Genomic DNA, 15,539 nt, shown 5'->3' on the forward strand with positions numbered 1-15,539 from the left:
TTAGATTAAATTTAAAATTGTATGCATGTTGACTATGGAACTTTGTTACGATTTAAAATACTATATAAAAAGATTTTAAAGCATTTGGATTAGAGTTACTGATGAATTTATGTTAAAGATGGTCATGGATATCATTTGCTTCATCACTAACTAACTATGTTTCTGTTTGTGTTATTTTTGTTTGCTATTCAATCATGATTTTCTTATTTCTTTTTGAAACCAGTAAGATTATTGGTAATTTTTTTAGGTGAATATACTTGCTAATTTAATACCGCTATAGCTATTGTTTTCTGTTTATGGTTTTTGACTCAAATAAGTGCTTATATCTAAGTTTGCTTGATTTTCTGGTTTTGTTGTATATACAGAGTATAAAGCCAATTGTTGGAGTTAAATTCTGCATTATAAGAATTTTGAATGTTACATCTAAGATGTTAAAAACTGATATAGTTTCTTAATCGTTGAATTACAGTTTAGTTCTACTATTGTTCAAATCCAACTTAACTTAACCCTTTTTTACGTCAATGTAGGCTAGAGTCTGTATTCAACAACACTACTACAATCAACACCGCAAAGAAATCAACTTCAACTCTCCTGGATTGCTTCTTTCTGATGAATGAATTAACTATGTCACACACTTTGGCAAGGATGACATATATAGGGGTGTACATGGGTAATGGAATCAAAATTGCCAAAGAGTTTGGATTTTTGGTTCCAACCAAGATTAGGCTCGACTACGAGGGCATCAAAAACATGTATAAGCTGACACAACTAGGACCAATTTACATTCCAACTGTTTTCCCCGCATGAGTTAAACAAGAACCCATTGAGATCATTTCAGACGATGACACTGACACTGAACAAACAAATGGTGAGGATGAAGCAAGAACTAATAATCAAATTCAGCCAAATGCATGTCTTGTCAACAATTTGCAAAGAACTAATGCGGTGCATTATCATCACTTTGAGAAGGATGTGACAGCAGCTTTAGCCTCCATTGAAAAACAACAAGCCTTGGTACGTCAAAAACCATTCTTAATAAATCTAGCATCATCTACTATTGTAAAATAAATATGTCAATCTATTAAAAATAACAAATAACACATAGAATAAGACTATGGAAACTTACCACATATCCTCTGTTACATTAAATTCAGAAGGTGTTATAATTGTAATATATTAATGTCTCATAACATCAACCTTAAAGAAATGTGCCTTGAAGAATCAACATTATAATTGTAATATAATAATGTGCCTTTACAGTTCCATTTTTTATTTCATATAGCATTTTTCAAATCAAATATCCAAAAAAGTCTTGAAAAGAAAGTATGTAAGGATGACTTTAGAAGATTTGTAAACACACAAGACATATAATTGCAAGGTTAGGACTGCTGGCAGAGGGAATGCTGAGAAAAATTTAGGTGGTGAATGGTTTAACTTCGTCGTAGACCGCGACTTACAAGAGGGTGATAGGTTGATCTTTGATTTGGAGGATCCACCAACCAAAATGTATGTCAGACACATCCGTGGCCAATAAACAACAAAAGGTACTGATTACATTTGAAAGAAACATGTTTCTTTGGTGTTAGGATTGCAAATCTATTTGCTTATACATTATTCTATCCTCTCTTTATTGCAACAGGAATCTCTCTCTGCTTATGCTAAAAATGATTTGGATCTCGCTGGGAGCTGCACTTCTACAAATGTGTTAACAATGTACAATTTGTATAATATTTCGATGACTATATGTGTTGAAACGATGGTTTGGATATAATAGTCCAACCCTTTTTTGGTAATCAAACTTAAATAGGTTTTTGACTATATCACAACATATATATTTTGACTCCAGTACACTATATGTGCAATAACAATGGTTGATATGTTAGTTGCTATGTTAGTTCATTTCCATATTTGAGAAGGACAACAGTATTCTATGATTTCAACAATACTCCTTAGAATCAGTTCACTTTTAACCGTTAACAAATGCGATTGCCAACAAAATTATCCGGAAAAAAAAAAAAGCAATCCACCTCGTGCGAAGCACGGGTTGACAGCTAGTTATTTTAGAAACAGGATGTCTAGTCCCCTAAGTTTTTGTTTCTCTCTTTTTCATAATATATTTGTGTTGTTTTGAATAGGGTTATGGACCATAAAAATGGTTTGGATGTCCGATATCATAAGTGATGCATAGATAATCAATAAATAAATTAATATTCCCTAAAAAAAATAGTGCTAAACTCCATAGATAATTAATGCAAATAATATTTATAAAATAAAAAGCATTGTGTTATTAGTCATCTTGTGCGGCATTGTTTGCTTTCTCATTTTGTTACGATGTTCATTTGATTCATATTGAAAAATTGACTTTAGTCAATTATAGATTTGATCAATGATTTGGATGTCAGCGTTGCAAATAATGAGGCATAAGTATTACAGTCACTTAATTTTATCATGCTATTTGTCGGCATTTTGCCGTTGTATTCTATTAACTTTAATTTGGAGAGTTGGTTCTCAGATTTATCATTTACGTTTTTTGCGATGTTAAATATGCGGTTATATTTAATGTACTCTATCAATTTAAACTAATTACGATCATTTAATCTAATAAATAAGTAAACAAAAAAAAAAAGGACAATCGATCCCATGAGGTCCAAGTGCCCAAGAGTCCAAGATTTACTTTCAAACAATAAAGACTATTACTTTTACCATTATACAATCAGAAACATAATAAAACTAAAAAATAGTGTTGTATCGTACGACCCTCACAAAAACTACAGAGCAATTTCAAGGATCGTATAAATGGTCAACAATGACCATGATATCATGAGCCACTCATAACAAAAAAACAAGAAAGAAAATTTTAGAATGGAAGAGAAGTGAAGAATGAATGAAAATGTTGAAGGATGCAGAATTATTTATAGCCATAAAACGTTCCTAGACTGTAACTACAGTCAAAGGAAAAATTTAAAATGTCTAAATGGACCAAAAATGTAATTAACACCCCCACAAACTGTTCAAACCTTTGACGTAAGGCCATCGTCCATAGTCTGGAACTGTTCAGTTATAATTAGAACCATCTCAGAATGTGTTTAAACTTGGGGTTTAGAGAGTTTGGCACGATGCACGACATAAAAAAAAATTAAAAAAGATAATTCAACAACATAAATATATATAATAAGATAAGTGATGATGAAAGGGAAGATGTACCAAGAGGTTTTTTATCAAATTGATCATGTTGCACTGCCGACTAACATATTTCTATTGACGGGACAACAAGATCAAGCTCATAACAACCTTTTGGTGTTCAGACTCGTCAGACAAGGATGAACGGGAAGGTGTTTCAAGAGGCTTTTTTGAAATTGATCTTGCCTGCCTGCCAGCTGACATGTTTCTATTTTTAGGGCAGAAAGATCAAGTTCATAACAACCTATTGGTGTTTAGATCAACCTTCTTGTGTCTTTGTGGTTGAGCCAACAATTGATTTGGTCCAGTTGATCCTTCAACCCATACAATGTGACATCATTTTGCACCCTAAAAAAATTAGGTTTTCCCCATTTTAGTAAACTATAACTAGTTTGGTGTTCAGTCCAATGACTAAAATGTCCATGGTTTTTTGGTGTGGTTTACATCAAATGAACAAATTTCTCTTCGATATCTTACTTGCTTGTCGAAGCTTCTCCATCGAACGACAAAATCTCTCTAAGTCCATAAACTCGATCCAGCTTATGAGTCGAACTCGTTTAGATTTCTTCAAAACCTAAGTCAAACTTATTTGATTGCATTTATTGTAGCCTGTCAAAAATACAGGTTAACAAAATGTCAGCCGAAACTCCTTGAAAGGAGACGAATGTCACCCACCGAACCATCCATTCTGACCCAGAAGTAAAAAACCCTTCAAACAACTCAATCTCTTCTTCACTTCCACAAATCACCATGAAAAACACATGAGATTTCCCTCTACGACCCACACAGAAGAAGGTCATTACTTTCTCTGACTCAAAACACTAAACGAAGAGGAACATTCAACCGTGGAGAGAAAAGGAGGAATAAAATGAGTCTGTACGGGAAAGACGAGAAACGTTTTCTAGCAATATGCCAAAGGAAAACGAGGAACTGCGGAGAAAAACAAGGAAAACTCCTCCTTAAATAGCCTCAAAACCGTCCACATCAACATACCAGATCGAGCGAAAGGAAAGAGCCACGGTTTAGACGGTGGACAGCGGTCTTAGAAAACATATCGCATTCAAAGCCAAGCGCACGTGTGACACACGAACGTGTGAGACACACGAACCAGACACGTGGAAAGCAAATCTGAATTGCCATCTTGTCGCCAACGTTCCGCCTGAAACATTAAATGCCAACTAATTCCAATAATTCTCAGTGGGGTGCCATCTATTCACGACCGGAATCAAAGTTTCCTGACGAAACACATCGAAGACCGTCCGGCTTAGACCATCAATGGACGCTAACTCTTTGCGGGAGGACTTAAAGTCCCCCAACAAAACGAATTGAGGGCCGCCGAACTAAGCCGTCGACTAGTGCCTTTAGATTAAACGCCTCCTCTTGCTGCTAAAGCCATTGAGCCATAAAGGCATCAACGGCTTGGGGGGCAACTGTTTTGGACTGGTCACAAGACCAATCACACGTGACCTAACTTACACCACCTTACGGCTCCACACTCAAAGGAGCACGCCAGCTCGTGTGAACCGTTCCTCACATGAGCACGCCTCCTCGTAGGGATCACCATACACATGTCCTTCTCCGCTCCTAATCACATGCCGCATAGCCCGAAGATGGTTATGACCAACGTGCGCCTATATAAGGGTGAACTTGCTTCACCCTCAAGAGACACATCACATTTCACAACACATCTTCCTCACTCTCTTTCAATTCCATTACTGACTTGAGTGTTAGAGTGCTAACGTGCCTACAGGCACCTTTCGTTCCACCGTAGAGACTCATTGTCGCCGTACCAGAAGCCGTTACCGACTCATCGGAGCATTCTCTGCCGCCGTTGCGACTCAACCGTTCTCATCGGACAAATCAATAATTTCTTTTTGTCTCTCTCTCTCTCTCTCTATCTATCTCCCTCTCTCTCTCCGTCCCTCTTTATTTTTGTGTTTGCTTTTGAAAAAGGCAACACAATTCAACCCCCCTTCTTGTGTTTTTGACGTCACCTATAAAATGGTGCCAGTATCATTATACCAAAAGGTTTAAATTTCATTCCACTGAAAACAAGAGGGTTAACACAAAAAAAAGTTGTATATTTAATTTTTAATTTATATTTTCAATTAATGATTTATAAAATTAAGGAATTAAAAAAATAAGAAGCAATCATTAAAAAGGTTTATTTTTTTTAATATCATTATATTAAAGATTTTAAATTTTATTTTTATTTTAAACTTTTGAAATCATTTATCCTAATAATATTTTTAAAAAATAGAAGAAATATTTCTCATTTATATTATACTTTCGTTCATTAAAGTAAATTCAATCTTTGCTTTAGCCTTGGTCAAAAACTTACTATCTAGAACTTAATAAAAGGAGTTTACCAACCAATAAAATAAAAGAACTTAATAATTATAAAAAGACTATAATCAATTTTTTATTTAGAAAGTAAAATTATAAAAAACAAACAAAACAATAAAATATAATAAAAGTACGTAATATATTTATCATATAATACATTTTTTGAATAACTTAATAATTTACTTTATACTAATCATGATGTAGTCAAAAAGAGTGTGTATATATATATATATATATATATATATATATATATATATATATATATATATATATATATATATATATAGCAATAATGCTCTCATAAAAAAAGATTAATCATGAACGTTGAACAAACATTAAATATTTGTTTACTATGTGTCAACGATATTATCAACCTGATATTTTCTTTCAACCTAATATTTTTAAATAGAAAAAACTATTTGTTAACCGTATTATCAAAATATAATAATATTGTTTGTCAACATCTTTTTCATTTACAATAAGTGTTCACACTTTACACGTGAACACCTTTGTTAAATCAAAGTTGTTTTTTCTTAAAATACCATTCCATTTTATCTTCCTTTGCCATTTTTGACTCGACCCAAAATCCTATATAATGTCATAGGGTGTTCTACTTCTTCACTCATCTCACTTTTCTCAGTTTTTTATTATATCATTCAAATTGGGGGTGTTTTCTATTTTGGGGTGTTACTATTAATTTGTAAAGTGGGGAATTTTGATTGTGTAACTTCTTAGGTTGCAAAAAATGGAAAACTCACAAAAACATAGTGTGAGTTTGGTTGTAAACCAAATAGGGATGAACAATAGAAATATTTCCTTTCAGCAAACAATTGATTTTGGCAACAATATTATATCTAGCCATAGACATTTATATCCTTATTCAGATTTTTACGTCGTTCACAAAGATGAATTCAAGAGTTTTATTCAGCACATTACGGGAAAGAAATCAAATGCAGTAAGGCCACCAGTTCCGGTTCAGGTTTCGGCTCCAGTACCTCCTTCACAAGCTTTATACAATGCACTTCCAACACATCCTATGCAGCCTATTACCGGTAATCATCTTGTTGACAATTCACAAAGTAATCTTGTTGAGTTTCCAATATCTGGTTTGATGGGAAACTCTCAAGACCTACTGCCATTGAACATTGGTAATTTAGGAGGTAATCAACTTTACCCCAATCAATCACAGGTCTTCAACAATGTAAATGTTCAATATCATCCAATAATTAAATCTCAAGAACATTATTATCCTACTAATGGGAGTAAGCAATTTGTGAATGATTTTCATTCCTCACAAACAAATGTTAATAACCAAATTTTGAATGGTTTCCCTTCAACACAAACAAATGTGGCTAATCCTTCAATCTCTCATGATGGTACCAATCAAATTTTCGATATTAACATTAATAACCAACTTGTAAATGGTTTCCCTTCCACACCAAAGTCTCAGGAAATGGTTACAAGGTTGCAGAAGATTCGGCCTCCACCATTGTCCATTGTAAGGCAACCGATTCCAGTTATGGTTTCAAAACCAGTACCTCCTTCACAAGCCCCATCCAATACACTTTTAGGACATCATGTGGAATCTATTAATTGTCATCCTATTGTTTACAATTCAGAAAATAATCTTGTTGAGTCTTCAGTGTCTGCTTTCGCTAGAAACCTTCAACACCCAACAATGAACTTTGGTGATTCAAGAGGTAACCATTTTCAACTTTACCCTTGTCAACCACACGTATTCAACAACATAAATGCTCAATATCAACCAATAATTCAATCTCAGGAATGTTATTATCCTCCGAGTGGTAGTAACCAAGTTGTGAATGGTTTCCCTTCAACACAAACAAATGTGTCTAATCCTTCAGCGTCTTTGAATGCTACCAACCCAACTTTCCATATGAGCGACTGTAACCAACCTGTGATTGGTTTTTCTTCCTCACAAACAAATAACCCCCTATCACCAACTTCTAAATTTATGTTGCCTTCACCGAAAAGTAACATGAATTTCCTTTCCCCCCAATCACCTTATAGGCCTCTACTATCACCAAGCCTTTTTTCTTCATCTTCATCACCTGAATACCCTTTATATTCACTTTTAGTTCTCGATCCCCCGTCTCCACTTTCTTCAAGCCTTTTTCCTTCTGCTACAAGTCCTAAGAGGTTAGATTATCAATAGCCTGATCATGCTTCATTAAGGGTGCTCCATTCTAGAAAAATGTATCTTAATTCACAGTCTCATAAGAGATTTTTTTTTTTATGTAAGGATACTCTTTTTGTAATATAAATAAATATATACAAGGGGATTTCTTGTCAAATGTCTTCTTTTATTGTTATATTTCTTTACTATGTATGGAATTAATTTTTAAATATTAATTTTATTTGGCAAGTGAATTTGTAATAATAGATATTAATGTACTTCCTCAACATTTATATTCCTATTTCTTCAAAGGTTGTTTTGGATGATTTTATTTGCTAACATGAATGGAGGAAAGAATAATAAAAAATACAACTTTTGTACTAAATTTGAGTGAATTAACTAGCATTATTTAGGTTTATATATTTTAATAAATGTAATCAACATATTAGGAATTATTTATGTTTTTCGGACATAGTAGACAAAAAGTGTGTAGGTACTAAAATCTATTTTATAAAATCAAGAATGGTACTATTTTAAGACGTTTCCTTTAAATATATCGAATTAGAATTGCTAGATTCTTCAAATTGAATGTATCGACATATTTATAGATTTTCAAAAATATATGGATTGACATATCACATTATTGGTTCAATTAAATTTGCTTATTTTCTATACTAAAATGTAAGTTATAAGTTCGTGAGGTTTAGTTTTAGTTTGATTTCTATTCTATGTTTGAAACCAGTAATCTTTAAAACACATGATCAGACGACCTATGAATGGCAACCTCACAGTCCCCCCACCTCACTAGCAGCTAACCCTAAAACTTTAGGCTTACTCCAGAAAAACATAAATAATTATCTAAGAAAATTTATAAGGAATAAACAATATGCTAATTAGTTTGGCAAAAGTAGCAAGAATGAGGCTCTGCAACTTGTAACATTTCACTAATTACCAAGTACTGCATCATTAACATATATAATCTACTTGAGGGAGGGTTCCTAATAGATAGTTTCCCAACATTAGAAGAAGAAAAATTAACATGCAACGGTTTAATTATTTTTTATAAAAAATTATTTTTTATTTTTTTAAAAACATCATTCACTTCACAATCTGAATAATTTAAGAACAACCGAAAGAGGATCTGAGATATTACACCACCAAAATATATCAACAGCTTCAGGTTCAGCATTATGTTGCAGCAACTTAAAATTAGTCCAAGAAAAAGGATTAACAATCTTCATCTAACACATCTTGTTGTGCTAATATTCCATATATTAATTTTTTAATTGAAATCAATACTATAGATTATACCTTCACTCGGTCAATGCAAAATTGGAAAACAATAACTTATAAGCAAAAATGTAACACTAAAATGAATTTGCAATTGCAATATGCAATAGCAAACATTACTAAAAAAAAAGTACATAAAATGTTGTAGTGAAGGGCATTCAAGATTCTCCCGGATGCCTAACCTTTCTCTTGGCCATATCGGAAAAAAAAAATCAGGGTGGAAGAAGTGCAATTATTATCTTTTTAAGAAAAAGTACAATATTGTTATTCTTGTAAACAAAAGTACAATTGTTATTATACTCACAAATCGGAATTAAGTAAAATAATATTTCCCTCAACAAAAAAAAAAAAGAGGATTGCTATTTATCTAGAGAGTTTTTATCAAGAATTTATCAAGGAAAGTCTCAACCAATTAAATTTGTTATTTGGCGGAAATCAAGGGAGGTAATGATGTGTAATTAAGGACATGTTTTAGCAAATACACTGTCTTGAAATTTTCTTGATAAATTTTGTCACTGTATCTTTTCATCTAAAAAAAAAAAGTGTAAAATGGATACTTGACTCACGAAACAAAAATTACAATACACCCAAGCAACTTAAAGTTTTAGGCTCATTTACAATACAATTGATTAACAAATCAATCATAATAAAAACACGAGGCTCCATTTTTTTTTTTTTTTTTTGGTAGTAAGAGAGGGCTTACACGCCCAAAAACAAAAAAAAAACACTAATGAGTTACATCAATATTCCTAGGCATGCAAGCCTCATAAATGTCATAAAAAAGGAGACTTAAGATCTCAATAGGAGGAGTTTCCATAACATGAATGTTAAAAGAGTCCAAAGAGAAGCTAAAACTAGGCATCCAATCAGAAATTATATTTCCTCCCGCTAGGTATGATTGAAATGCACCTGCCAGTTCAACTTTAAAAGGTCTTGTATGTGGCACATCAATGTGGGTGGTTTGCCATTAATTTTAACTTTCCTTGTGATCATGTTAGCCAAATTTTGACTCATTTTCCACTTGAAGATGGTGAAAACCATGTCTCCAGGTAGGGTTGGGAATAGGCCAGGCCGGCCTACAGGGGCCTACGGCTTGACCTGTTTTGGCCTGGCCTGGCCTGGCCTGTTTAGTAGATAGGCCTAGGCTTAGGCTTTTTAGAGAGCCTGTTTAGTTAAATAGGTCAGGCTTAGGCTTCCAGAAAAGCCTATTAAGCCTAATAGGCCGGCCTATTAATACTTATTTATTAAAAAATGTTTTTTTATATTAAAATAATTGCATACATTAAAAATATAAACATCTTTTTCTCTATCTAGTAGTCCCTTAATAGGTTTTGTTGTTATAGGCTTTTAAGTAGGCTTTAATCTAGTTAAAATTTACTTGTAGTGAAATAGGCTTTTAAGTAGGCTTTAAGGCCTGTTTAGCCTATTTAGTAGGTCAAATGAACTATTTGACGGCCTTAATGTGAAGTAGGCCTGTAAGTAGGCTTTCAGGCTAGTCCAGGCATTTAAATAGGCCAGGTCAGGCCAAGAAAAACGGCCTATGATAGGCCATAGGCCAGGTTCAGGCTTGTAATTTTTTTCGTAGGCCAAACTCAGGCCTATCAAAGCCTGGCCTGACCTATTCCCACCCCTATCTCCAGGCAAGCTGCATTCCTAAGTACATTCCCCACATTTCATCACAGAGAGCGTCACACGTTCCAATTTTTTGCTAGTAGCCTGTAATCCATCTGCCATCTGAGTTTCGAAAGAGTACACCACAACCAGCAAGACCTGACGAATCTTTGTAGGTTCTATCACAGTTAAGTTTAACCCATGTCTTTTTCAACCAACGAAAATAGTGTCACATTGTCGAACATTAAGAGGATGTTTGGTGTATTTGTCTATATCTTCAACCATCTTGAGAATCATGTAAGTGTGGTCAGTTAAACGTTGAAAGTCATCTTCAAAAATAGTTTTATTCCTCGACATCCATATCTACCAGCAAGCCACTATAAAATTTGTGCTCCATTTTTTATTCTGAATACCATGTAATTGATGATTGATATTCTTGAAGATCCAATCCCTACAATCAGAAAAATAAAATAAAAATAGAGATTTGATTCAAAGGGGCTAACCTTATCCATATTTGGGTTGCTAATGGGCAATCCATTAACACATGAATAGCGGTTTCATCATCTTTGTCACATCTAGAGCATGTGAGAGAAGCTCCAACACTCCAATTACTCATACGGTAATTAGTGAGCAACTGCTCATCAGCCACAATCCACGTAAAAGTTTGAATTCTATATGGTCATTTCCATCTCCACAAGGCCTTCCAATCTCCCTGGATGGGTTGAGCTCTAGAATTTTGAGAATCATAGGCACTTTTAATTGTGAAATCCCTAATGTTGGTTCCTCCCCAACCAATATTGTCAAGTCCATCAGTGAATTTAGGTGCAGGGATAGCAAGAACCTGTAAAGCAAAGGTAGACGATTACCACGTCCCTCACATAGAGAGTTGTGTCAATAATAGATTGATTAGTAATGGACATAAGAGAAGTTCCATTATGATCTCATTTATCCATCCAAAAATTAATATTGTTACCATCGCCCAGCTGCCACACAATATTTTTAACATTTTGAAGAATTGATTACATAAATTCCTATGCAATAATACTATACCTTCTTGTCCCATATTAGACATTTTTAAAGAGCCAACTCATTACAATTAATTAACTCATCTAATTGATACGAAAAAACTTAAAAACCAACATGATCAAATTAAATAACTAAAATGATCTCCGGTGTAATTTAACTTAAAATATCCATTCACAAGACCACTACATCTAATGATTTGAGAAAGAAAACTTGAAACACATTATCCATCCCCCGCCAAACCACATCTTTCTCCTCTTAGGATTTTATACGACATTTTAATGATAACTTTTTTTTTGGAGTACTAAAAAAATCTAGTTAATATAGAGCTAGTTAGTTATAGTTTTTTTAAGAAAAAAAATTATTTTTATCTATATCACTTCTAAAAACATTGCATCCGTTTATTACATCTTTTTAAAAAATCTGAATCTAAAAAAAAAAAAAACAACTTCTCTTCAAATAAGAAGTTGTTATGAGTAGTTTATCAAAAAATAGATTTTTTAGATGAGAGAGAAAATAAAGTTCAAAAGATTAAAATAATTTTGTAGAAAAAATCATTTTTATAAAGTTGTATCCAAACAAACTTAATTATTTATAAAAGATAGTGATTTTTATTATAGTAAACAAACATAAAATTGATACTGATTTTTTTTATAAAATCTCTAAATTATTCAAATGTCAAAATTACTTTTATTGTAATATGTAACAAACAGACTCACGATACCACCAATCCAGCATTTTATTTTTTTTATCATAACAAAAAAAGATTTTTAGTTTTTTGTAGGCCGAAAAACTTGGGTGCAAAATTTCAGTTCATATCAAATATTTGAAGTTGCTTTCTTTTTAAGCCAACTCCCGCTATATATTATCAGAAGTTGCTTTCCCTAACCGCTGATTTGAAGTTGCTTTCCCTAACCGTTGCCAGCACCTTCACGACCTCCCTCCGGCATCCGCAAGTGTTTCCCGACCACAATGGTTCGACACTGATCTTATTTCTTCTTTCTCTTTAAAATCTTAGCGATAAATTAACCCTTAGGGTTTTTTACTTCTGTGCAGGTTATCTCCGGCAACACTCCATACACATCCGCCACAACATTCATAGACCTGTCCCTCTCCAAGGAGCTTCTGAAGGGACTCTTTTTGGAGATGGAGTTTCGAAAGCCTAGCAAAATTCAAGCCATAAGTTTGCCAATGATTCTTGAACCTCCATATAAGGATTTGATCGCACAAGCACCTCATGGTTCTGGCAAAACTGCTTGTTTCGTGCTAGGGATGCTTAGTCGTGTTGATCCAAATTTGCATGATCCTCAAGCTCTATGCATTTGCCCCACTAGAGAGTTAGCTATTCAGGTTTGATGCTTTTTCTTTTAGGCCATGTTTGGATAAATAAATTAGTTAATTATTTGATTTTTGTTTATTGTTGTGTTTCGTGTTAGATCTTCGAGGTTCTTCAAAAGATGGGAAAGTACACACGCATTAGTTCAAAACTTGCAATTCCTTGCATGAGAAAGACCTCAACTCCACAATCGAAACGACCACCCATTATGTCTCAGGTGGTTATTGGCACTCCTGGCACAATTAAGAACTGCATGATTTATAAAAAACTCGAGATGACGAGATTGAAGATTCTTGTATTTGACGAAGCTGATCAAATGTTTGCCAAGGTAAATTTTGTATTGGGAATTATGGGAGATATAGTTAGATATCTTTTTCTATAGTTCTTTTGGTGTGAATCGGGTATCCTCTGCGCTCGTAAAGACTAAATCTTCGAGTGAGAGAGGTCTTCTACGGGTGGCAAAGCTATAACTAGTAATTACTTCCAAGTAAATATATAGGACATACTAGGTCTAGGGAATGGTTTTGATTTACTTAATTTGTCATGCATTGGTTTGGTTGCTAAATATGATGGTTTCTTAATTTACTTAATAACTGTAAAACTTTGTTGTTGCAGGATGGATTCAGAGATGATTCTATGAGGATAATCCAAAAAACACAAAAGTTCAATTCAAACTGTCAGGTTTGTTGATTCTCTTGCTTAGTGCACTTGCAAATATTGAATCTTTTTCTGCTTGATGCTGTTGTGTTACATTGATTATTATTTGTGCATGGAGTGGATTGGATAAGTTGTCAATCGAGACTAAAAGGCCGCCCACTTATCGAACGCTGAAAATTATATGAAGATACAAGCATATGTAAAGATAAGCGGAGTTGAAGGTCGGAGAGATTGAAGGAGACTAATGATTGGCTTGTGTTTTTGCAGGTTCTCTTTTTTTCTGCTACATTAAACGACATTGTCAAGAATTTCGTTACAAGGATTGTTGCGAAGGAGCATAATGAAATTTTTGTGAAGAAAGAGGAGCTATCTTTAGATTCAGTGAAGCAGTACAAAGTGCATTGTCCCAACGAACTTGCTAAGATTGAAGTGATCAAAGATTACATATTCAAAATAGGAGAGAATGTGGGGAAAACGATTATCTTTGTGCGCAGTACAAATAGTGTGAAAATGTTGCATAAAGCTCTTGTTGATTTAGGCTATGAGGTCAGTTCCATACTAGATGCTCTTGAACATGAAGAGAGGGACAAGATGGTCAAGGAGTTCAAAGATGGTTTGACTCGTGTTCTTATATCGAATGATGTTCTTGCCCGTGGCTTTGATCAGGATCAGGTGCTCATTTGGTTTCTCTATCTATGCCTTACCATTATTTGTCCATGTATCAAATTGTTTTTTATGCATCTTCCATCTTGTTGTTTAGGTTAATTTGGTTATCAACTATGATCTACCACCACTGAATTACACTGCTGAGTTCACCTGTGGCGGTGAACCTGAGCTTGATTCTGAGGTGTATTTTCACAGGGTTGGTAGGGCCGGGCGATTTGGGCGCAAGGGTAAGTTTTCAAAACTGTCTGCTTAGTTGAAATTTAGCATGTTTATGCCAAATATTATTCTCACATAGTAGTATTTTAGCCATGCTCTTTCCAACGACGAGGTTATTTTGCTCAATGAAGTTCTTTGATGCGCTTCAGCCTTCGTATCTATCGGGGTCTCTCCTTCAGCATGTTTTGTTTCATAGTATTCCAACAATTTCATCGGTGAAAACACCATGTTGTGTTTTTTCTTACATTTGTTTCATTTGATTGAACAGGTGCTGTATTTAATCTGATATGTGATGAAAGGGATGAGAATTTAATGTCAAAGATTGAAAACCAGTTTGGCAACCATGTCACAGAGGTATATGCTACTTGATAATGTACTTGGATTATGATTATGATGATCCTTGCAGCATGATGTAGAAGTAGAACATTAAAGATAAAACATTCAAAATTTGCAAACTTTGAACACTTAATATGCATGTGCAAAGGGTTATGACTTGTGACAATATGAATCTTACATAAATCATTTTGTTAATTTCACTGTGGATGTAGGTGCGACAAAAATGTGTTGAAGACTATAAAGATGCTTTCAAGAAAGCTGGTTTACTTTACTGATGATGTGAATCTCCAAAAAGGGTGATGATACTGTGTTGGACTCCTGAAGATTGGTCATATCTATGATTCTTATTTTATTAACATGGATACACGAAGAGTTCTAGTATCTTCAGTTATTTGTTTATGATACATTAATGGTTAGAATGATGTAATTATATATACAAAAATGTTTTATTTGGTTTGTGATGGATTTTCCTACTCCTTGTCCCTAATCTTGCGTCTTTGAATTATTTTAGAAACAGGATGTCTAGTAGAGATGCACTATCGGTGACTCGATTCTTTATCTTTATTTCCCTGTAACCAGAAAGGGCTCGACTTGGTCAGATGGGTGCGTGCGCTTCGGTTCGGATAAGGCTAATTTATATGTTACACTAGAACTATGGCTCACGAGGAAGCCCTGGTCCTGACTAAGGAATGGGATCCCCGTACTTTTTTTCCTATTTTATTTATTCTTTCATGTCGAGCT

At 34.0% G+C, this 15,539-nt stretch overlaps 1 protein-coding gene and 1 long non-coding RNA gene across 2 annotated transcripts; both read left to right on the forward strand.

Annotated features, from left to right (window-relative positions):
• The first annotated feature begins 1,307 nt into the window (after positions 1–1,307).
• Positions 1,308–1,742, forward strand: LOC146929817 (uncharacterized). Its single transcript, XR_015008292.1, has 2 exons — positions 1,308–1,544; positions 1,640–1,742. It is a non-coding gene; the product is annotated as an uncharacterized LOC146929817 (long non-coding RNA).
• A 10,729-nt stretch (positions 1,743–12,471) lies between these two features.
• Positions 12,472–15,285, forward strand: LOC146929818 (DEAD-box ATP-dependent RNA helicase 38-like). The gene is made up of 8 exons (XM_085701550.1): positions 12,472–12,562; positions 12,644–12,937; positions 13,024–13,251; positions 13,539–13,604; positions 13,848–14,252; positions 14,341–14,473; positions 14,731–14,816; positions 15,011–15,285. The coding sequence occupies exons 1-8, from the start codon at positions 12,560–12,562 to the stop codon at positions 15,071–15,073; spliced, it is 1,278 nt and encodes a 425-aa protein (XP_085557676.1). The 5' UTR covers positions 12,472–12,559; the 3' UTR covers positions 15,074–15,285.
• Positions 15,286–15,539: the final 254 nt, after the last annotated feature.

Source organism: Medicago sativa, chromosome 4, assembly GCF_051527215.1.
Source record: "Medicago sativa cultivar Bolivia chromosome 4, Bolivia_mono, whole genome shotgun sequence".
Classification (NCBI taxonomy): Eukaryota; Viridiplantae; Streptophyta; class Magnoliopsida; order Fabales; family Fabaceae; genus Medicago; species Medicago sativa.

Coding starts and splice junctions, on each gene's coding strand:
- LOC146929818 (XM_085701550.1), top strand. Junction 13,605..13,847: donor AGTTCAATTCAAACTGTCAG/GTTTGTTGATTC, acceptor GTGTTTTTGCAG/GTTCTCTTTTTTTCTGCTAC. Junction 14,474..14,730: donor CGGGCGATTTGGGCGCAAGG/GTAAGTTTTCAA, acceptor TTGATTGAACAG/GTGCTGTATTTAATCTGATA.